Source organism: Mesoplodon mirus (genome assembly GCF_964341445.2).
Source record: "Mesoplodon mirus genome assembly, chromosome: 18".
NCBI classification, from domain to species: domain Eukaryota; kingdom Metazoa; phylum Chordata; class Mammalia; order Artiodactyla; family Ziphiidae; genus Mesoplodon; species Mesoplodon mirus.
The window spans coordinates 155,242-180,005 of NC_138994.1; the positions used below are offsets into that span (position 1 = coordinate 155,242).

Sequence of the window (24,764 nt, forward strand, 5' to 3'; positions counted from 1 at the left end):
GAGTAGAATTGATAGCTGATAATGAATGATCTCAAAGACCCTCTCGTTTACTGCATTTCAGACTTAATTTTGATGAGGTCATCTTATTTTTAATTAGCTTTTCAGGTTCATACTTAAGGATTCATAACTTTCTTCTGAAGAACTGAAAGCGCATTCATGTGAATTACTTTATTTTTCAAACATCCTTCCTGTGTGGTAAGTGGTGTTTTCCTTATTTAGAAGAAAGGGAAACTGAGACCCAAATAATTGTTACATCCAGAGTCCTAAGTAATAGAACCAGGACTTGAACCCAAAGAGAGAGAAATTTGTATTTTTTATTTATCAAAGATAGCTTCCCTTTGCTCACTGTTGCTTTAAATCTTAAGAGTATTGTTATGTAGAACACTGTCCTCTCCTGTCCTTCTCTGGGTACTTTTCACTTTCTCTAGGTGGGATATTCAGGATATTATTGCCCTCAGTTTCAATGACTGTATCATTGACATGGACTTACTCGTTCACGTTGAACTTGTGGGAAACAAAAACCCAACAATCCCAAATCCTTACCATTTATTTTTCTCCTAATAGTAAGCTTAGAAAGCACGAAGGCCCTTCTCTTTAGCCCAGTGAATTGTATCTTGATAGTGGTATGAGGAAGAAACCAGCAAGAGCTAAGTAGCTCTTACTGAGTCCAGTCATCATAGAGTATCTGTTAATTCTTATTTTGAACTTTTTCAGTTCACACGTACAACTTTCAGACTTAAGGTTCTAGAAGACTTATATTCCATGACTAAATATAAAACTTTGATAATTATATGGGTCACTGTACCCTGTTAGTGTGGATAATGGAGAATTGGTTAACTTTTGATTAGTTTATTCATGTTGAAATTATGCTATTAGTACTTGGTTGCATATTTATATGTGCTTGCATTTAGAATCTCAAATATTTTCTGTAAAATTTCTCCTGGAGAGGTTTGCACTTTTATTGCAACCTGTGGGTGATTATACAAATAAGTTAATGGTTATACTTTTTAATTCCTTTGGAGATTTTATAAGGAGGAATGTTTATCAGGGTTACAGTCACGGTAGGAAAATGAAATTCTACTGCAATTTATGACTTCTTCCTACATTTTGTCACTCTAAAAACCTTTTTTGTTTCATTTTTCATTATAGAAGTGTTACATATTTGCTGTTTAAAAAAAAAGAAAATGAAAAATACGAAAAAGTTAAAATTATCCTCCCATTCCATTCTCACACTGTTAACAGTTTAGCTATTCCTTCCAGGATCTTTCTAAATGAATACATAAGCAAACACAGATATATCAATCTGTGCACATAGCCGCATATATTCTTTCTTTTAATAAAAAATGAGTCATATTATTCGTATTTGGCAATTTACTTTTTTTCACTCAGTGTTTTACCTGTAGTAAATCGCCCCCCCACTGATGGTTAGATTGCCTTCAGTTTTTCACTATTACATTATTGCTGCGAGAAATATCCTTCCACGTGGATTCTTGTGTCCTATGAGTATTTCTGAAGGACAGATTCCTAAAAGTGGAATTCCCTGGACAAAGGCATGCTCATTTTTTTTTAAGTTTTCATAAGTAATACAAATTGCCTTCCAAAAAGATGGCACATATTTGCCTTCCTACCAAGTGTATATGAGTGCTTTTTCTCCTATACATAAATTTGCCAGTGCCAGATATCATCAGTCTCTCAATTTTTTACCAATTACTGAATTTTTTAGAGGTAGTTTATACTTTATAAAAATTAACTTTTATTTTTATAAAACTAATGCATGCACTTGATAGTACCATGTAAACAATAATAGAAGTGTACCCCCAAAAAGGATCCCTTGCAGCAATCTTTTTTTCTCTTCCCAGTTCAGCTTTCATGAGACAAGTACTTTTTTTTTTTTTTTTGGCCATGCCTCGTGGCATGTGGGATCTTAGTTCCCTGACCGGGGATCAAATCCATGCCCCCTGCAGTGGAAGCACGGAGTCTTAACCACTGGACTGCTAGGGAAGTCCTGAGACAACTACTTTTAATTCTTTTATCTTTTTGATCTACTATCCATCTCTATAATTCTGAATATTAGACTTCCATTACCTGATGTATGAATTTTAGGTATTATATTTTGACTTCCTCTATGCTAGTTGAGGAGTTACCATATATGCCCTAATATTAGGCAAGGTTTCACCACCTGCAGTCATCCCATCACCTTATATTCAAAGCCTTGAGTAGTCACCTAACATGATTTTTCAGTTTTATTTTGAAGAGCAATGTGTTCAGAATGGCACATTACCTGAAACAGTTTTATTTGATATTTGTTTTCTGTGCTTACAGAAGTTAGCTGATAGAACCATAATTAAGAAAGAAAGAGAAAGGAGGTTAAAATTGAACATAGATTTAAGATTATTCCCTTGATTCATATTGCTAGTGTTCATTTTAGCTGTATGACCTTAGGCAAATTACTTAATCCGTTTGAACCTCTGCTTCCTCATCTGTAAAAAGAGAGTAATAGTATTTGTAAGGATTAAATGAATTGCTACATATTAAGTGCTTAGAATGTCCCTAGCACATATTGAGCATCCTTTAAGTTGTATGACTTATATTAGTTGTATTACTAATCTTAACAGACTTTTTACAAATAAGTAGCAAAAGTATTTCATAAGGTTACTGTGGAATTTACAAATAAACTTCTGTAGAGAAAATGTGTTTCTAAACCAAATTAGATGAAAATGAACAAGACTTACTCTGGAAAACTGTCAAGTGATACAAAAAGTGAATCTAATGTGTGACAGGGGAAGTGTTTCAGAAAATGGCAAAAGCAATATTTCTAAGATAATATATTTTAATATACTACTTAAACATGTATGTATAGACTTCGAAGTCTGGAGAACAGTGTCAGAAGCCTGATGCAATTTTCCCACCCACCTACCTATAAACCAATAAAAAAGCATGTATAAATCACACACCACCCCTGCCTTCAGCATTAAGAAACAGATTACCACAACCTTCAAATTACCTATAAGCAGAGAAATCAGATTCCAAGAGCTCCTCCTGCCCATATGAAGAGTGGGAAAGGGAAGTCTTAACAGGTTTGTTGAAAGAGTTTAGGGACGTGGAAGGCTTAGATGAAGCACAAAAATACCACTTGCAAAAGAGAGAAATTAATCACTTAAGTTCCAAAATACTGAACACAGGTTTGAAATCTGATAGTTCACAGTTCCAGCCACAGAGAAGAGCTTGAAAGCAAGCAATACCAGAATTGGTAAGCTGAAATTACCAGTGCTTCATAGGGAAGGAGTGAAGACATGGAGGCTTGGAATCATGGATAAAGAGAAAGAAGGAAGAGGAAAAAAATTAATAATCTTTCAGAAAAAGAAAGAGGATGTTCTTTAACTAGGAACTCTGACCATGAAATGAATAGAAATAGAAAAGAATGGATCACATCCATACAGAACTTCTCTGAGAAGAAACAGTGTGAATCAAAGCATATCAGCTGATGAATATCTCTCCTTCTCCCCAAAAAAAGAAAAACACGAGGCAGAAGAAAATTGACACAATAATACTCAAAATGAAATAAAACGTCTTCAAACCATATTTGGAGATAAGGGTAAAAAAATACCTTCACTCAGAAATATAACACAGAACAGAGAGGGACAAAAAACAGGATGAAGTAAAGTCAGATTAGATTAAACTGAGAAAGTAGAAGGAAAAAAATCATATCAGAAATGAAGACTAAGTTACAAGTTTCCCAACAAACAATAGAGTCAAATGCAAATGTGATAAAAGACATAGAAGATAAACAAGAAAACCAAGAGAATGAAAATGACAGTTTTAGTGAAAGGTGGGTACAAAAAGTCTCACGTGTAATTGGTGTCTCAAGAAGGCAGAGGAATAAAAGCATAACATTTAAACGCATAATCAAGAAAACTTTCTGGAAATAAAAGATCTGAATCTCGAATTTTGAATATATGAAAAGTTCATACCAGAAGATAAACTCCAAGATATATTCTAGTAAAGCTATACAACTTTAAAGATTCAGAAAAATTCTCAGGGCCTGCAGGGTAAAAAGATGAAGTGACTTACAAGGGCCAGAGAATTAGAATGGTATTGGGTTTCTCAAAAGCAACATACACAGCAAGAAATAGTGGCGCATCGCCAATTAAAAATATTTTCAAATAGGCTTAGAAAAGCAAAACCCACTTTGTAACGTACAAAAGGCCCTTAAAACAGTAAAAGTAAAAGAATGAACAAAGATATACCTGGCAAACAAATAATTAGAAAACAGGGTTGGCAATGCTGATAACAAAGTAGAAGTCAAACCAAAAAGCATTGAACTAGACAAAAGAAGACAGTTTATAATGCTACAACCACAATTCACAACAAAGATACAAGAGTTATATATATGAACCAAATAACAGCAACAATCTGTGTAAATCAGAAGCTATAAAAAATGCAAGTAGTGGGGCTTCCCTGGTGGCGCAGTGGTTGAGAGTCCACCTGCCGATGCAGGGGACACGGGTTCGTGCCCCGGTCCGGGAAGATCCCACATGCCGCGGAGCGGCTGGGCCCATGAGCCATGGCCGCTGAGCCTGCACGTCCGGAGCCTGTGCTCCACAACGGGAGAGGCCACAACAGTGAAAGGCCGACGTACCACAAAAAAAAAAAAAAAAAAGAATAAACTCTAAATGGATCAGAGATGTAAATATCAAAAAACTATACAAATAACAAAATATGGGTGAATTTTTCTATACCATGGTATAAGGGAAATTTTTCTGTGACTCAAGGTACAATGAAAGAAAACACTGATAAATTTTACTACATTAAAAAAATTTTTTAATTGTATGGCAAAAAAACTCCATAAAATCAAAATTTGCCATATATAACAGGTAAATTTAGAGTAAATTCCTAAATACAAAGAGTTTTGAAAAAACATTTAAAATATTAAAGACACTAAAAAAGGGGCAAGAGATAAGGACAAGTCCACACACACATACAGAAAGGTACAAAAATGGCTTATTGTAGAACTATACTGGTTTTTAATACCAATCCCCACTAAAAAGGATGAGAGCTCCTTGGAGAAAAGGTTGATTTAGGAGCTGGAGCAGTGTAGGGTTTAAAATGATCCTAGAATATCTTGATATTCCAGAAAGTAAGGTATCATTCAGAAATTGATGTGGGCATGTCAAAATGACATGGGAGTCAGTTCAAGGGGATCCTAGTAGCCAAATCTGGGATAATTTGAACCTCCAAATAATTAAAGACAATAATGAATTATGAACTACGGGGGCGGGACGGGGAAATAGGAGTTAGTGAACTCATACTGATAATGAGTAGGTAGGTAGATATATAAAGGGGATGATGAGAGTTTCCTGCTGACTGGTAAGAGAGTACTAGCACTAGAAAATCATTTTGCAGACATCATAATAATGTTTGGTTCTTCAGGAGTTATTGGATGCCTAATTTAGGGATGAGGCGGGTAGAATTTCAATGAGCAACTGTATTAGTTTGTTCTAAATGTGTCCCCAAGATTGCTTATTAGTTGCAAGGAGAAATATGGTAAGTATACTGGAAAAACTGGACAACACCTTGGCAGGGTGATCAAAATGAACATCACCACTGAGGGGCCGATATGGATCTTGTGCCTCTGGATGTAATACTCTTGAGAAGGATATATCACTTACGTAGTATTATGGGGATATATAACCTGAAAATGAGGAAACTTCAGATGAACGCCAAATGAAAAGCATCCCATTAAAAAGAGGAGAGGTCTTCCCGGCATTGCTTGGGTCTGGATGTAGGTGTTTCCCCAATGGGTGATGTATGCGCTTTTATTTTTGTCTGTATGCTTGTTCTCCCAACTTGGTGATGTAAGTTCTCCCAACTTGGTGATGTAAGTTCTCCCAAATTGGTGATGTATGTACATTTATCTCTGTCTCTGTCTCTCTCTCTCTCTCTATGTATATATATATTGCTTGTCCTTATATTGTAACTTACTACTAATATAAATTTCCTTATTTCTTGCTTATTTAAAAAAAAAAAAAGACGAGAGTAGGCCTACATTCTCCGAAAACAATCTTCTAGATTAAAGGAAACAAATACAACATGTGATGCTGGACTGGAGGGAAGAAATTCTATAAAGGACATTGGGTCCATTGAAATATGGATGGTAAATTAGGGCGAAGTATTAATGTTAAATTCCCTGAAACTAATAACTGTGCTATAGTGATGAGAGAATGTTTATACTCTCAGGAAATGCACACTGAAGTAGTTTGGAATAAAAAGACATGTATGGGACTTCCCTGGTGGTCCAGTGGTTAAGACTCCACACTTCCACTGCAGGGGGCATGGGTTTGATCCCTGGTCAGGGAACTAGAATCCTGCATGCTGCTGCCAAAAAAAAAAAAAAAAAAATTGTATGCAACTCACTCTCAAATGGTTCAGAAAAACACACATCTGTATATTTCGAGAGAAGAATAAAACAAATGGAGCGATTTTTTAGTAATTGGTGAATCTGAGTAGAATGCACAGGATTTCTTTGTACTATTTTTCCAGCTTTTCTGTAAATTTGGAGTTATTTCCAAGTAAAAAGTTTTTTTTAAAAAAAAAAAAGGAAAAAAGACTACACTGACATACCATTTTCATCCAGCATATTATATGGCAACAAACAAACAAACAAACAAAAACCTCCCAGTATTGCTGGAGCAAATACAAAATGGTAAAATTTCCATGGAGGGGAATTTGGCAATATCTAACAAAATTACATATATATTCACCATTCTACCCAGCAGTCACACTTCTGAGAATATACCCTGAAGTTATACCTCAAACAATTTATATACATATATGTGTATATGTATATATACATGTATATATGTTCATTGCAGCAATATTTGTTATTGCAAAACATTGAAAACTAGTGTCCAAATGAAATTGATTGAATAAACATGCGCACAGTGGAGAACTGTGCAGCTTAAAAAGGATTGAGGAAGATGTCTGTGCCCTGAAACGAAGTGGTTTCCAGGATGTATTTCTAAATTAAAGGACAGAGGAATTTAGTATGTGGCCTTTTGTGTAAGAAAGAAGAGGAAATAAGGAAGCATAAATATGCCTGTTTACCTTTTTAAAACATACACACATAAGAAAGATGAACCAGAAAGCAATAAAGTTGGTTACCCACCTACAGGAGACAGTGGCGAGGTAAGGGAAGGAAATATTTCTCCAAGTTATAGCTTTTTGTATAGCTCTTTATATTTGAAAGCAGGGTGATTTTTTTGATAGTCCCAATAAATGAAATTAACTCAATAAGGATGTCAAGGGAGACTAAAACCAAAAGCAAACCAAACCCGACTTATTTCAAACTGACAATTGAAGGAGCGAGACATAGCTAATCCAAGTAACTCTAAAACTCAGTACTCTGTTCCTCAGTTTGAGGAGAAGGGACTACAAAGAAATTCTGAACTCCAAAGTTCATTTTTGTAGCAGTATGGGTGTTATGCTCTGAAGCTATTTAAATATATAAAAGGATGGAGCAAATGAATAAATGTTAATTTTGTTGAAAGCCAGGGTTTTCAATAGAAGAAGAGAGAGACAAATACGGATGTGGGAAGGTAAGGAAAAGCCCTTTGGGGATGGATTCTAATTGGAGGTGTAAGTGTGAACTCATGATTTTGAAAATACATTGTATATACTTAAGACATATGTCACATACATGTGTGCATATATATTCCAATTCACATGCACTGAAGGGCTCCAGAAGCAAAGAGATACCCCAGTAGCAATGAACACATGGACCACCTAGATCTTTATTTCTGACATTCCTAGTAAAAGAAACCAAGGCCCTTTGGAGAAATGGTTGATTCCAGAGCTGAGACAGGAAAGTGAGATAAGCCTAGAATGTCTTGTTATGTATGCCAGAAGGCAAAAAATTGTTCAAACATGATAGGGGCATGTCAGAATGACACCGGAGTCAGCTTGAATGGGTTCCCGCTGGCTGAGTCTGTCATGATTTGAGCCCCCAAATAACAAAGGACAATAAGGAATTACAAACCATTGAAAAGTTGGAATCCAGGAGTTAATACCCATAAGAGAAAAAAGACGGATCTTCCTGACAGAAGAATGCCAACTGATGAATATGGAAGGAATTCTGGGGTTGGAAAATCATAGTAAAAGATTGGGCAAGAATCATTGGATGCTAAATCTGGAGTGAAATTTTGATGAGCAGTATATTGGTCTTGAAGTGTCTTCCATAGGTTGCTTATTAAAAGAGGGAAAACAGTAAAACTCCATTGGAGAACCAGATCCCACAGCTAGACCAAGTCTTATCATCACCAGTAAGGGGCAGATGAACATCATATAATCTGGGTTTACTACCCTGAGTAGCATGAGTTATGTAGTATTTCAACTGGGAATATACAGTCTGAATCTAATGATGAGAAAACTGCAAACCCAAAAAGGGGAAATTTTTAAAGGAGAGGAAATCTATGTGAAAGAATTCCAAATAATTTGTGTAGATAGTCCGCGCTCAGAGAGGGGGTGCTTAATGGCCTCTTGCTGATGTGCTTTCACCTATGCTGTTCCCTCTGCCTAAAAAAATCCTCCTCTTGCTCATCAGAAATCTTCTTTCTCAGCCTTTAAACCAATATTATTTGTGTGTGTGTGTGTATGTGTGTGTGAGTGAGTGATACTGAGTTGACCTGACCCCCTATTTTTCTCTTTTGGAAATTTTCATTACATTCATCCACATAATTGTCTTTGGAGCTGCTCTGTTCTTTTATGCGCCTGACCCTCTGGTTGAATACCCCTAGGCATGCACTTAACCCAGGTGAAGACAACATACCCATTATTTGGGATTTTTTAAACTAGGAACTCTGCTCTTAGAACTGTAAGATGGCTAATTTAAGAAATGAATGATAAAGAGATCATAATACCAGGGAAAAAAGCTAAAGGCTTTGACTAAGATTTTGTCTGAGGAATAGAGAGGGATCCTCAAATATTCAGGGACAATAATGAGAGAATAAAATTGGTTTCTGCTTACCCCCTACCAAATTCAGTTTCTTCATCAAATTAGGAACCACAGTTTAATTAGGTTTCTGTCACTTACAACCAAAAACATAAAGCCTCAGTTTAAATCAGGGTTTCTCACCAGTGGCACTAAACAACGTTTTGGACTCTCCTGTCATGTTAATGCAAAGGAATGTGACTCTTTTCCTCCAGTCCTCTTAAGGGATATTGCCAAATATCTACCAGGGGGCTAATATCCACTGCCCCGAGTTGAGAGACAACAAATATTTGAGTCCTGCAATGCTGATCTCTGAGAATATTGTGAACAAGACAGAAATACTTACAGTTCAGAGAAAATAGGCAAAAAATTAAGTACACACAAAAATCTTAAAATCAAATTCATAATAAATTCTCTGAAAGAAACAAACAGGATACTGAAATGAGAAATAATGGGGTGAAGAGTGCTACTTTATTTAATTAATTTGTTTAAGAGTGCTACTTTATTTTTTTTAATAAATTTAATTTTTTTTAAAAAAGGGGGTGGGCTTCCCTGGTGACGCAGGGGTTGAGAGTCCACCTGCCGATGCAGGGGACACGGGTTCGTGCCCTGGTCCAGGAAGATCCCGCATGCCACGGAGCGGCTGGGCCCGTGAGCCATGGCCGCTGAGCCTGCGCGTCCGGAGCCTGTGCTCCGCAGCGGGAGAGGCCACAACAGTGAGAGGCCTGCGTACAGCAAAAAATAATAATAATAATAAAATAAATCAATAAATAAGAGGGGTTGCTTAATTCTCCACTCCTTGAGCGTGGGCTTTGAATAGTTCCTTCCTTCCAAAGAGTACAGTATGGAGAGAGGTGAAGAGTAATTTTATAGTAGGAAAAACTGCCAAATAATTCTTCAGGCAAGTGGGACTTCCCTGATGGTGCAGTGGTTAAGAATCTGTCTGCTGATGCAGGGGGCGCAGGTTCAATCCCTGGTCCGGGAAGATCCAACGTGCCATGGAGCAACTAAGCCCATGCGCTACAACTGCTGAGCCCGAGTGCTGCAACTGCTAAAAGCCCGCGCACCTAGAGCCCATGCTCCACAACAAGAGAAGCCACTGCAATGAGAAGCCCGCACACTGCAACGAAGAGTAGACCCCACTCACCACAACTAGAGAAGGCCCACGCGCAGCGATGAAGACCCAACACAGCCATAAATAAATAAATAAATAAATTTATTAAAAAAGAATTATTCTGGCAGGTAATCAAGGTCAACATCAACAGGGATAAGTTATGTTGACAGGATGTAGCCCCAGTCTAATCATGAGGATATGAGACAAATTCAATAGAAGCGACGTTCAACAAATACCTGACCAGTACTCCTCAACTGTCAAGGTCACCAGAAACCAGGACTATCTGAGAAATTTTTACAGCCCAGAGGAACTTAAGTAAACTTAACAACTAAATGTAATGTGGGATCTTGGAACAGAAGAAGAACATAGGGTAAAAATGAAGGAAATTTGAATGAAGTATATATAGACTTAGTTAAATGACAGTTATATCAATTTTAGTTCGTTAACAAATGTACAATACTAATTTAAGATATTAATAGGGGAAACTGGGGTATAATATGGGAAATCTGTATTTTCAAGTTTTCTGTAAATCTATTGGAACTACATTATAAATCATTTGTAAGTAAAGATGAAATATTTTGCAAAAATAACCATGTATTACCATTCTTAAAGAAGGGAGGACATAATCTTATAATAAAGAGTAGTCATTTAGTCATTTAAGTTTAATAACGCTTTATGGAAAAAATTTATAACTCAGGCAATAAATATAAGTTGACATTCGCCCTTTTTATCTCCATCCTCCAATGGCATTTTAACAATATTTATTCTTCTAATCCGTGAACACAATACATCTTTCCATTTATTTAGATCTTTCTTTAACTCTTTCAGGAACATTTAGTAGTTTTCATGGTATTGGTCTTGCACATCTTTTGCCAGATTTATCCCCAATTATTTCATATTTTTTGATGCTATTGCAAGTGGTATTTTTTTATTTCCAGAAATTTCAATTTCTGGAGCTTTGTTGCTAGTATATAGAAATACAGCTGATTTTTCTGTAATGATATTTTGTCCTGCATCCTTGCTAAACACTTTTTAGCCCAACACTTACTGTATATTCCATCAGATTTTCTACAATCATGATGTCTGGGAATAAAGATTTAGTTAAATTTACTTCTTTACAATCTGGATTCTTTTATTTCTTTATTTCTGTACTCTTTTTTTAATTGCACTAGCTAGAATTTCTAGTACAATATTGAATTAAAATGGCAAAAGCAAATATATAAACTCCCAGTCTTAATCGGAAAACATCCAGATTTTCATAATTAAATTTCTTTTTTTTTTTTTTTGGCTGCGCCACACAGCATACAGGATCCTAGTTCCCCGACCAGCGATCGAACCCGTGCCCCCTGCAGTGGAAGCATGGAGTCTTAACCACTGGACCGCCAGGGAAGTCCCCATTAAATTTCATGCTAAGTTTAGGATTTTCCTGAATATTCTTTATTGGGTGAGGAAGTTCTCTTCTATTCCTAGTTGGCTGAGGGGTTTTTTAAAATCAGGAATAGGTCTCGGATTCTGTAAAATGCTTTTTCTGTATCTCTTGAGATAATCATATGACTTCTGTTTTTTAGTCTATTAATATGATGAATTTATTGATTTTCAAATGTTGAATTAGCTTTGCCTTCCTGGGATAAACCCACTTGGCCATCCTATATTATTCTTTTTATGTAGTGTTTGATGCAGTCTGCTAAAATTTAGTTTAAAATGTTTGCATCCTATATTCATGAGTAATATTGCTCTGTAATTTCCTTGTAATAGCTTTGTCTGGTTTGGGGATCAGAGTAATGCTGGCCTGATAGAAGGAGTTGGAAACTCTTTCATCCTCTTCAGTTTCCTGGAAGAGTTGTTGTAGAATCAGTAGTATTTCTTCAGTAGAATTCTCCAGTGAAGCCATTTGGGCTGGAGTTTTCTTTGTGTGAAGGTTTGTAACTACACATTTAGTTTCTTTACCTGTTCAGGTTATTATAGTTATTTACCTATTCAGGTAATATGTTTATGTGTGAGATTTGGTTTTATGCCTTTCAAAGAATTTGTCCATTTCCTCTAAGTTCTCAAATTTATTAGCATGAAGTTATTGGTGATAGTCTTGCTCTCTCCTCTTAATATCTCCAGAATCTGTAGTCATGCTGCCTCTCATCCATGATACTGGGAATTTTGTCTTTTCTCTTTTTTGCTTATCTCTAATCAGTTTTATTGATCTTCTCAAAGAACTGGCTATTGCTTTCATTTTTTTTTTCTTTTTTTTTTTTTTGGTTTGTTTTTCAGTTAGTTGATTTTCACTTGGAGCTTTGAGTATAGATTTTATGATAAGAATTTTTTTCATTAATCGGCTATTGCTTTCTTTTTTTTTTAATTTATTTATTTTATATTTTATTTTTGGCTGTGTTGGGTCTTCATTTCTGTGCAACGGCTTTCTCCAGTTGCGGCGAGCGGGGGCACTCTTCATTGCGGTGCGCAGGCCTCTCACTGTCGCGGCCTCTCCCGTTGCGGAGCACAAGCTCCAGACACGCAGGCTCAGTAGTTGTGGCTCACGGGCTTAGTTGCTCCGCGGCACGTGGGATCTTCCCAGACCAGGGCTCGAACCCGTGTCCCCTGCATTGGCAGGCAGATTCTCAACCACTGCGCCACCAGGGAAGCCCTGCTTTCTTTTTTTTCTTCTTTTTGTTTGTTTGTTTTTTAGTTAGTTGATTTTCACTTGGAGGTTCGAGTATAGCTTTTCTGATAAGAATTTTTTTCCTTTAGAAGTTTGAAGGCATTACTTTTGTTAATCTTGTCATTGAGAAACCCACTGATATCCTAATTCCCTTCTCTTTTTGTGTGATATAGTGTTTTTCTTGAAGCTTTTAGTATGGCAAAGTTCTGTAATTTTTGTAAGGATGTACCTTGGTATAGTTTGGGGTTTTTGTAAGTCATTAAGCTGCACTTGCATGGTCCCTTCAGTATAGGAACTCTGTCTTTTGATCCTGGAATTCTTGTTGTTGTATTTTTTTTCTTTGTTCCTATCTGTTTTCTTTCTTCAGTATCTCTATTCTTTGGATTTTGTATCTTCTGTATTTAACTTTTCTCTTTTCTCTTTTATTATCTACCTGTTTGTCTCATGTATACACATACACAGATGCTTTTTGAAGGATTTCCTTGATTTTACTATCCATGTATTAATTTATTGTTTTGCCTCTTCTGTTTTTTAAATTCCAAGATCTGTCTTGTTCACTGATAGCATCCTATTATTATATTTCTCTGAAGAATTATTTTTTTTTTGAAGTTTTCTTTTGCTCCCTGCATTACTTCTATTTCCTGTAGATTCTTTTTTCTGAAGATTTGTTTTGGTCTTTCACATTTTTTTAATTAATTTTTTTAAAATTAATTAATTAATTTGGCTGCACTGGGTCTTCATTGCGGCGCATGGGCTCTTCATTGAGGTGTGCAGGCTCAGTAGTTGCAGCGCAAGTGCTTAGTTGCAGTATGTGGGATCTTAGTTCCCCGACTAGGGATCGACCAGGGCTCGAACCCGGGCACCCTGCCTTGGGAGCGAGGAGTCTTAACCACTGGACCACCAGGGAAGTTCCTGGTCTTGCACATTTTTAAGAGGCCTTTCACAAATGACTGGTAATCCTTGCCTGTTTTTTCATATTTAATGGTTAGTTACTAAGCAGCTGATGGGACTAAATGTGTCTAAATTGGGCTTGTTGACTAGTGAGATTCACTGTTGTGATTGGTTACTTTTAAAATCTCTCTGGTCTCCTGCACTTTTACTGTGATCTGTTTAGAAGTGGATATCTTTTTGTTGTGCTTAACATATATTGTAGTTCTATCTGTGAATTCATGTTTTTGTTATTTCTTCAAAATTTTCAGCCAGTATCTCATTCAGCTTTACCTTTTTCCATTCTCCATAGTCTCTCCTTTGAGAATTTTTTTATATATATATAAATTAATTTATGTATTATTTATTTTTGGCTGTGTTGGGGCTTCGTTGCTGCATGTGGGCTTTCTCCAGTTGCAGCGAGCAAGGGCTACTCTTCGTTGCCATGTGCGGGCTTTTCCTTGCAGTGGCTTCTCTTGTTGCGGAGCACGGGCTGTAGGCATGAGGGCTTCAGTAGTTGTGGCTCACGGGCTTAGTTGCTCCGCGGCACGTGGGATCTTCCCAGACCAGGGCTCGAACCCGTGTCCCCTGCATTGGCAGGCAGATTCTCAACCACTGCGCCACCAGGGAAGCCCTGCTTTCTTTTTTTTCTTCTTTTTGTTTGTTTGTTTTTTAGTTAGTTGATTTTCACTTGGAGGTTCGAGTATAGCTTTTCTGATAAGAATTTTTTTCCTTTAGAAGTTTGAAGGCATTACTTTTGTTAATCTTGTCATTGAGAAACCCACTGATATCCTAATTCCCTTCTCTTTTTGTGTGATATAGTGTTTTTCTTGAAGCTTTTAGTATGGCAAAGTTCTGTAATTTTTGTAAGGATGTACCTTGGTATAGTTTGGGGTTTTTGTAAGTCATTAAGCTGCACTTGCATGGTCCCTTCAGTATAGGAACTCTGTCTTTTGATCCTGGAATTCTTGTTGTTGTATTTTTTTTCTTTGTTCCTATCTGTTTTCTTTCTTCAGTATCTCTATTCTTTGGATTTTGTATCTTCTGTATTTAACTTTTCTCTTTTCTCTTTTATTATCTACCTGTTTGTCTCATGTATACACATACACAGATGCTTTTTGAAGGATTTCCTTGATTTTACTATCCATGTATTAATTTATTGTTTTGCCTCTTCTGTTTTTTAAATTCCAAGATCTGTCTTGTTCACTGATAGCATCCTATTATTATATTTCTCTGAAGAATTATTTTTTTTTGAAGTTTTCTTTTGCTCCCTGCATTACTTCTATTTCCTGTAGATTCTTTTTTCTGAAGATTTGTTTTGGTCTTTCACATTTTTTTAATTAATTTTTTTAAAATTAATTAATTAATTTGGCTGCACTGGGTCTTCATTGCGGCGCATGGGCTCTTCATTGAGGTGTGCAGGCTCAGTAGTTGCAGCGCAAGTGCTTAGTTGCAGTATGTGGGATCTTAGTTCCCCGACTAGGGATCGACCAGGGCTCGAACCCGGGCACCCTGCCTTGGGAGCGAGGAGTCTTAACCACTGGACCACCAGGGAAGTTCCTGGTCTTGCACATTTTTAAGAGGCCTTTCACAAATGACTGGTAATCCTTGCCTGTTTTTTCATATTTAATGGTTAGTTACTAAGCAGCTGATGGGACTAAATGTGTCTAAATTGGGCTTGTTGACTAGTGAGATTCACTGTTGTGATTGGTTACTTTTAAAATCTCTCTGGTCTCCTGCACTTTTACTGTGATCTGTTTAGAAGTGGATATCTTTTTGTTGTGCTTAACATATATTGTAGTTCTATCTGTGAATTCATGTTTTTGTTATTTCTTCAAAATTTTCAGCCAGTATCTCATTCAGCTTTACCTTTTTCCATTCTCCATAGTCTCTCCTTTGAGAATTTTTTTATATATATATAAATTAATTTATGTATTATTTATTTTTGGCTGTGTTGGGGCTTCGTTGCTGCATGTGGGCTTTCTCCAGTTGCAGCGAGCAAGGGCTACTCTTCGTTGCCATGTGCGGGCTTTTCCTTGCAGTGGCTTCTCTTGTTGCAGAGCACGGGCTGTAGGCATGAGGGCTTCAGTAGTTGTGGCTCACGGGCTCTAGAGCGCAGGGTCAGTAGTTGTGGCGTACAGGCTTAGTTGCTCTGCGGCATGTGGAATCTTCCCAGATCAGGGCTCGAACCCGTGTCCCCTGCATTGGCAGGTGGATTCTTAACCACTGCGCCACCAGGGAAGTCCATCTCCTTTGAGAATTCTTACTGACATTTATTATTAGATCTTTACATTCTCTTTTAACCTCTTAGTTTCTATGTTTCTGTTGTTCTTTGCTGTTTTGGGTTCTTTCTTAATGTTTATCTTCCATTTCCCCAATTATTTTTTAGGCATGTCTAATCCATTTAGGGTTTTTTTGTGTTTTTTTTTTAATTACAGCAGTTGTATTTTTCATTTACAGAAATTACATTTGGTTCTTTCTGATTGCTTTGTATTCTCTGTTCATTTTTCAATAACATTTTTTATTTCTTCTTAGTTCTTATATGGTTACTTTATATTCTGTCTCTGGCAATTCCAGTGCCTAAGTATTTGGGATATCTAATCTGTTTCTGCTGAAGCTTGCGGTGGACCGCTTATCGTGTGTTTGATATTTGATTGTGTACTGATATTTGATAAAAATCTGTGGAAATGCTGAAAGGCCGGAATTGTAGGTGATTATTCCTGAAATGATTTAGGATTGCTTTTGCTGGGTGTCAAGGGGCACTGGTATCCTAGAACCACTTTAATCCTACCATATAGGGTAGGATAAGTTATAACCTCAGGTCTTTGGTTACAAAATCCCAGAGAAGCCTCTCCACCCAGAGCATGGACAAAAAGGCTTCTTTGTAGGTACCTGAGCTGTGTAGCTTGTGGGATCTCAATTGCCTGACCAGGGATTGAACCCGGGCCACCGCAGTGAAAGCCTGGAATCCTAACACTTAGGCCACCAGGGAACTCCCTACATGTAGTCAGTTTTTTTCCCACCCATTTTACAACTTATATTGAAGTTGCAGCCCCCTCAGGGGTTTTGGTCTGATATAGAGAGCATTTCTCTAGAACATTAGTCCTTAAAGATGCTTTGGGGGCTTCCCTGGTGGCGCAGTGGTTAAGAGTCCGCCTGCCGATGCAGGGGACACGGGTTCGTGCCCCGGTCCGGGAAGATCCCACATGCTGCGGAGTGACTGGGCCCGTGAGCCATGGCCGCTGAGCCTGCGCGTCTGGAGCCTGTGCTCTGCAACAGGAGAGGCCACAACAGTGAGAGGCCCGTGTACCAAAAAAAAAAAAAAAAGATGCTTTGGAAAACACTGCATACTATATATACCTGTTAAATTATTGTAATGTTCACCACCATCTTAAGGGTTCAAAGAGGGCTTTGAAGTAAGGAAAATTTCCCAAATGTATTTGACCATAATACTTTTTAAAAAATGTTAACAGCCTATACTTACTGAAACCAAAATGTTTGTAATCATTGGGTCCCTGAAATTTTAAGTTTATATTCTCTAACAAGTTGAGTCAGAATAAGATATTCTGTGTTGACATTTCAGGATCAGTAAATATGTTAGCTGCTAACCAAGCTGACTATAAAGTGGACGACAAACTTATATGAAAACTCTGGAGGTAAAAGATCATCTCTGTATTGAGTTAAGGTGTATGAATTTATTAAAATTTAGAGTTCTAGCCAGTGTTTACTAAATGTATATTCCAGGCATTGTGATAAATATTTCATAGTGTCTTTATGTTGCCCTCAGGAAGCAAATATATCAAACTTTAACGTAGCCTTCAAGGGCCCTGGTGATCTGGCCACTGCATCCTCCTCCAGCCTCATCTCCCACACCTCTCACACTGGACACCAGCCACATTGGCCTTTCAATGCACCAAGTCTGTTCCAGCCCAAAAGCCTTTGTCTTGCCCTTTCCTTCCAACACCAGATATTCAAGTGGCTGCCTTTTTGGCCCTCAGAGTCTTTCCTCACCACTGAATCTCAGTTGACTACACTTGCCTTATTACTCTATTGTCACATGGTCTTGCTTGGATTTCTCCCACCGGTAGACTCTAACCTTATGAGAACCGCTGATCTCTCTTAACCTCTTACTGTGAGACACACAGATGCTTGATAAATAGTTGTTGAATGTTGAATGAATAAGAGAAAGAAACTCATCACTTGCCCAAGTTCACAGCTAATAAATGACAAAGCTGAGTCTCAAACCTGGGTCTGTCAGAATTCTGTGTTGCTAGTACCATACTTTATCTAAACAAGCATTATCCTATTCCCTGCCACCTTACCAGTTCAAATATTTAGACTTTTCCTTTTGAATTGCCTTCAGAGTCTTTATTCTTTTGAAATCTCCTGGTGGTAGCAGATTTTGATTCTTTGAAGATACATGTAATTTATAGAAATAACTAAAAGCTATTCAGACCCAAATCTGCTAAATAATCAGGCTGGGGAAACCAATAGTGGGGGAGGGGGGAATATTCTAAAGTGACCTCAGTCGGCTTTTCTTTTTTAAATTGGGCCTAAAAGAGAGTTCTGAAAGAAGAATAGTAAAAAAAAAAAAAAAAAAAGAGAGAGAGAAGTTGTGGCAATATTAGTAGAACATTTGTAGAGCCTTCCAAGGGGACTTCTTAAAAGACAGTATTCATTTGAGTATATAATATTTCCATTGAGTGGATTAAGAAACTAGTTTTCTTGCTTTCATAGTTACACCTGATACAAATGAAAATCAGTTCCCCATCTCAAAGCAAATGTTTAATACAAGCGTATCTGAAAATGACAGTTTATTCAATAAAACTAAGATACGTATTCGGATGGTTTTATCTTGTCAAACTTTGGACAACAGATTTCAGCTTTGTTATTGGTCACGTTAAGACGTTAAACTAGCCAGAGAAGAAATTGTGCATAAGCTGGAAGATGATACAAAAAAAATTATAACTGAAGCAAAAGAATAAGATAGGTACCAAACTCTAAAGATTTTTTGGTTGATAGTTTTCACTCTACTTGTAACTCACTGTATGTTTAGTGATGGTTTGATTTTTTTTCATTTCAAATATTCCGTTTCTTTTTTCTCTTTGTTTTTTCCTGCTTTAACTTTCTTCTCACTGAACTTGAAGTTTTGGAATTGATTTCAGGAAAAGTTGGAGTGGTGGTAGGTGTTAGTTTGGGGGTTTTTTGGTGGCTTGAGTGAGGGAACATTTTTGGAGGAACATATGAGTAGCATTTGCTGAACACGATATATAGTATGTTTGTGCTTTTTCTTTTGAAAAGGAAATAGTGTTTAGCTGGAGATGATTGGGTTTTTTTGTAATTATGTATGTTAAAAAAATGAAATAGTGTTACATGTAGAAATGCTGTCTTCTATAATTTTTGAAATAGGTATTATGTGTATTTCACCACAGTTGTTTTAAAAAAAGAAATCATCTGATCTAATCGCATTTTATAGAGAAGTGATATATCTAGTTTATGGCAAAACTTGAATTACATGATGATCTTCCGATTCCCATTTAGTGTTTTTTCCATAATTATTGTTACTCCTTTTAGCTAACGTGGTAGCTAATAGATTTGTGCCTCATGGAAGTGGAGGGCTCCACTTGACACAAACATTTAGCTTTTCATTATAAAATAAAATTATAATTCTCAGGGCTAGATTTTCATTTTTCAAATCTCATTTATCACAATTTGAACTAAGGTCTTTTAGGTAGTGTACATGAGTGCTGTGTCACGTGTTACTGATTTCTTCTACTTTTAAGACTGAACATTCTTCACGATCCGAAAGGAAAAGAAGAGACTCTTTCGGGATGTTTGACGGTTATGATAGCTGCAGTGAGGACACGAGTAGCAGCTCCAGCTCTGAGGAGAGTGAAGAGGAAGTTGCTCCTTTACCTTCTAATCTGCCAATTATCAAAAACAATGGCCAAGTGTACACATACCCAGATGGTAAATCTGGCATGGGTGAGTATGGAGTATATACTTCAGCTCAGGTGAACAGCCTTCACCTGTTAACACACCTTGAGGGTATGTTTTGATTCCATTCTTAGAATTTTAAAGAACAGTTTGAAGAAACAGTCTGAAACTTGTAGTTCTAGATAAGATCACTGGGTTTGTGTTAGATCTCTTTACTTTGCATACCTACCACCTGCTGGTAGAAAACAAGTAGAAAAAAATGAAAACAAAAGGCAACTGAGAAACTTAATGGGACTTAAATTCCATAATTAAATAATAAATCCCTATGTAATTGGAAGTGTGTAAGATAATAGACTTACAGAGTTGAAAGAGACTTTCAAGGTTAAGTCTCCCTTCTCTTTAACGATTCCTTATAAGTTTTCTGTTTTAACACTCTGGCGATAGGGTATCTCTAATTACCAGAATATCCTTTATATTGAACCAAAATTATCCTTACTCTAACTTTTGTCTTTTGGTCTTAATTTTGATTTTTAAAGGTACACAGAATGATTCTAATCCCTGTAACAAAGACATCTCTTCCCATCACACTACAACACTTATTTCTAGTGTGTCTCTAGGACACACTAAGTAAACCTAATTGCTTCAGTCATTTCTCATAGCATCAGTGATTTAATTCATCAGTATCCTGCTCAGTTTCTTCTGGGAATACTTCAGATTATGTGGTAGTAGGGTGACAACTTGTCTTGCCTGAGACTGTCCTGGTTTTAGGATTAAATGTCCCACATCCTGGAAAAGGACCTCAGCAAATAGTTGGTCACCCTGTGTGATTAGGACAGAAGGTAGTTCAGCTTTTATCTCCTTTTTTTACGACACTGTGTTTCCATTCAGGCCACCAAAATTGCTTTAACTTTTTTAAAACTAATACTGAATTTGCAAATAATTGAAACCACATGAACTAGGCCAATTTAAATCAGTCTTGCTCTTTTGCAGTTGATTTTTTAAACCCAAGGTGTTAAGACTTTAAAACTCTCCATGTAACCTTTTTCTTACTAAATTTTGGTCTTAGAAATATTTTATTCCTAATTCTTTCATCTAATGTTGAATGCAGTGTCATCTGATCGTCATTTGCAGATTTGATAATAATGCCCTGTAAGTCATATTCTAGTCTTTTTTTTTTTTTAATTCGTTTCCTTTGGCCTTTAATGACATTGGTACTTTTTTTTTTTGGCTGTGTTGGGTCTTTGCTGCTGCGCGTGGGCTTTTCTCTAGTTGCGGCGAGTGGGAGCTACTCTTCGTTTTGGTGCGCGGGCTTCTCATTGGGTGGCTTCTCTTGTTGTGGAGCACGGGCTCTAGGCGCGGGAGCTTCAGTAGTTGTGGCACTCGGGCTCAGTAGTTGTGGTTCACGGGCTCTAGAGCACAGGCTCAGTAGTTGTGGTACACGGACTTAGTTGCTCTGCGGCAGTTGGGATCTTCCCGGACCAGGGCTCAAACCCGTGTCCCCTGAATTGGCAGGTGGACTCTTAACCACTGCACCACCAGGGAAGCCCTATATTCTAGTCTTTCGATTAAAACGTAGCATCGAAGGGCCTGGTACAGAGTCCTGCAGATCGTATCAAAGAACTTCACTTATCAGGACTCCCTAGGTGTGGTCATCCAACCAGTTTTACTACCTAGGTGTTTTCTACTTCAGCTTGAATTTCTCAATCCTTACTGACAAAGCTACATGAGAGATTTTATCAAATGTGTTAACTCCTGTTAATATACATCTTGTTGTGGTTTAGTTATGATATACCAGTCTGGTAATCTTATCACAAAAGGGAGCTTTATATGTGCCAGACTCTGTTTTACAGATACAAATAGGAACAATATAGAATAAACTCCCTGGTGGAGCTTACATCCTGGTCATGGGAATTCTAGTTTGACATGTTCAGTTCTTGGCAAAGATATACTGTCCCCTTGGGATCGCTTTTTTTTTTTTTTTACCTAGATGATCCACAAACCTTTTAAATAATCTGTTCTAGAATTTTTACAACAGAAAATCATTCAGGCTTTTTTTCCCTTAGACACCCTTTGTTTATCTCTTACCCTCGGCTTCTTACATTTTTTCCATGATTTCTCATCCTTTGTTATGAGAACTTACTGGTTAACCTGTAAGTTCCTCCAGTTATAACTGTTTAGATGGAGATTTGAACCCACTCAACCCACTCAACAGCATAGTTGTTTGCTCTGGTTTTTTTTTCCCCCAACTTTACTGAGGAATAATTGACAAATATAATTGTATATGTTTAAATGTATAAATGTCTAAAAATGTGATTTGATATACATGGATACGGTGGAATGATTACCAAGATCAAGATAATTAACACATCTGTCACCTCACAAAGTTAACTGAGTGTGTGTGTGTGCGCGCGCGCGCGCATGGTGTGAGCGCAAGATCCACTCTCAGCAACTTCCAAGTATACAATATAGTAGTGTTATTAACTATAGTCACCGTGCTGCACATTAGATCCTCACAACTTATTCTTTTTATAACTGAAAATTTGCACCCCTGGCAACCACCATTCTATGAAATGGGCTTTCTTTTTTTAAGATTCCACATATAAGTGATACTGTACACTATTTGTCTTTCTCTTTCTGGCTTATTTCACTTAGCATAATCCCCTCCAGTTTTGTCCATGTTGTCAGAAATGACAATATTTCCTTCTTTTTATGGCTGAATAATACTCAATTATAATGAATAATATTCCAATTTAATGAATAATATTCCATATATATGGATACCATATCTATCTAGATATAGATATAGATATAGATATAGATATATACCACATTTTTTTTTATCCACTCATCCATCAAAAGACATTTAGTGTGTTTCCATAACTTGGCTATTGTGAATAATGCTACAATGAACATGAGAGGGCAGATATCTCTTTGAGATACTGAGTTGCAGTCAACTAATTTTTGATAAGGGCAACAAGAACACACAATGAGGAAAGGATAGTCTTTTCAGTAAATGGTGTTGGGGAATTTGATATCCACATGCAAAAGAAAAACTGGACCCCTATCTTACACCACTCACAAAAATTAACTTGAAAATGGATTAAAGACTTAAATGTAAGACCTGAAACTGTAAAACTCCTGGAAGAAAACATAAGAAAGAAGCTCCTTGACATTGGTCTTAGCAATGATATCTTGGATAAGACACCAAAAGCACAGGCAACAAAGGCTAAAATAAGCAGTGAGGTTACATTAAACTAAAGAGGTTCTGCTCAGCAAAGGAAACAGTAAATTGAAAAGGCAACCTACAGAGTGGGAGAAAATATTTGTAAATCTTATATTTGATAAGGGGTTAATATCCAAAATATATAAAGGACCCATACAACTCAATAGCCAAAAAAGCAAATAATCCAATTTAAAAATGGACAAAGGAACTGAATAGACATTTTTCCGAAGAAGACATGCATATGGCCAATAGTACATGAAAATGTGCTCAACATCACTAATCATCAGGGAAATGAAGATCAAAACCACAATGAGATATCACCTCATACCTGTTAGGATGGCTAGTATCAAAAAGACGAGATAACAAATGTTGAGGAGGATGTGGAAAAAGGGAAGTCTTATAAACTCTTGGTGGTAATGTAAATTGGTATAGCCATTATTGAAAACAGTATGGTGATTCCTCAAAAATTTAAAAATAGAACTGTTGTGTAATTCAGCAATCCCACAACCTATGTATCTTTTTGGAGCTTCACTTCTTATTACCCTGTTCTTCTAATTCTGCCTTTCAAATTATTGTCCATTATGCTAATTTACCAAAAAGACCCAACAGTGGTTAGAGTTTTGTTGCCCTCTCTTATCAGTTAATAATAGTGCACGTACTTCAATCTTTGAACCTATCCTGTTTCTCTCGTCTCCTGAATATAACTTGAGAGAATCCTCATATTGCCTTCAGCATTTTTCTGAGTTGGCCATTTTTATGTTTCATTCTTTACAGTATTTTAAAGACCTGTGCTGCACTTTGTATTAATCTGCAGTTGTGTTGCACTTTTTAAAATCTTTTGTTTATAATACTTTCAAACATCAAAGCTTATAATGTCTGGCACAAGGTGAGCACTAAGGAAATGTTAGTTGAATCTAACTTACATTTGTGTGTCTTTTGACCCTTTTTAAAGCCTTTTCAGACCTTAAGCTATTGTCAGACTTTCTGGAGCCTGTAGCTGTGGTATCATTCCAGTCCTTCCCCTACCTTTTATTAGGTTTTTATATCGTTTATGTAACGGATAGAAGAAATTTTCTATCTGCTTTAAAGAAATTTTTTAAATTAAAACCTTTAGATAATTGGAGAAATTATTAAACTGTTAGATGAAAATTGGTTTTATTATACGATCATAACACCAATGTTTTTGTTAATTAGCTACCTGCGAAATGTGTGGGATGGTTGGTGTGCGAGATGCTTTTTACTCTAAAACAAAGCGTTTCTGCAGTGTTTCATGTTCAAGAAGTTACTCGTCAAACTCCAAGAAGGCAAGCATTTTGGCCAGACTTCAGGTAACGGTACAGAAACCTTATTCTTTATATCTGTTATTTCTATGGCTTTCACTGTTTATCTGTCATTTGATTGTGATTCACTGCACTCTACCTTTGCCCAATTGGCCAGTTATCATTTTATACCCCACATTTTAAAGAAATATGTTCATTCTATAAAATTGAGTAGCTGTTATAAATAGAGAAGGCATACTATCCAAAATAAACTATGAATTGTTTGCGTCTTTTTTCTAAATAAGTATAAATGCAATAAACATCTTTTTATATATATGAATTGAAGCCATTTTTCTCCCTGGTTTTCTTTGGAGTTAACATCAAAGTAGAAACTTTCAGTGTTGGGAGGGGGAATGATTTACCCTTTGGTTTTATTTTTCCATCATCTTTGGTTTGTTTGTTTGTTTGGTTGGTTTTTTTGTGGTACACGGGCCTCTCACTGTTGTGGCCTCTCCCGTTGCGGAGCACAGGCTCCGGACGCGCAGGCTCAGCCGCCATGGCTCACGGGCCCAGCCGCTCTGCCGCATGTGGGATCTTCCCGGACCGGGACACGAACCCGTGTCCCCTGCATCGGCAGGCGGACTCTCAACCACTGCGCCACCAGGGAA

General features: G+C 37.0%; 1 protein-coding gene across 11 annotated transcripts in view; it reads left to right on the plus strand.

The window, feature by feature from the left end:
- Positions 1-24,764, plus strand: part of MBTD1 (mbt domain containing 1) — a 64,309-nt gene that overhangs the window by 5,134 nt on the left and 34,411 nt on the right. For 5 of the 11 annotated variants that reach the window (XM_082604445.1, XM_082604447.1, XM_082604443.1 and 2 more), the window contains 2 exons: positions 19,461-19,662; positions 24,032-24,171. In XM_082604445.1, the coding sequence (XP_082460571.1) occupies positions 19,509-19,662; positions 24,032-24,171 (294 nt within the window). In that variant the 5' untranslated portion in view covers positions 19,461-19,508. Of the gene's footprint in view, positions 1-97; positions 196-19,460; positions 19,663-24,031; positions 24,172-24,764 lie in introns of those variants that run through there. The other 6 variants (XM_082604446.1, XM_082604444.1, XM_082604441.1 and 3 more) reach the window with 4 other exon arrangements.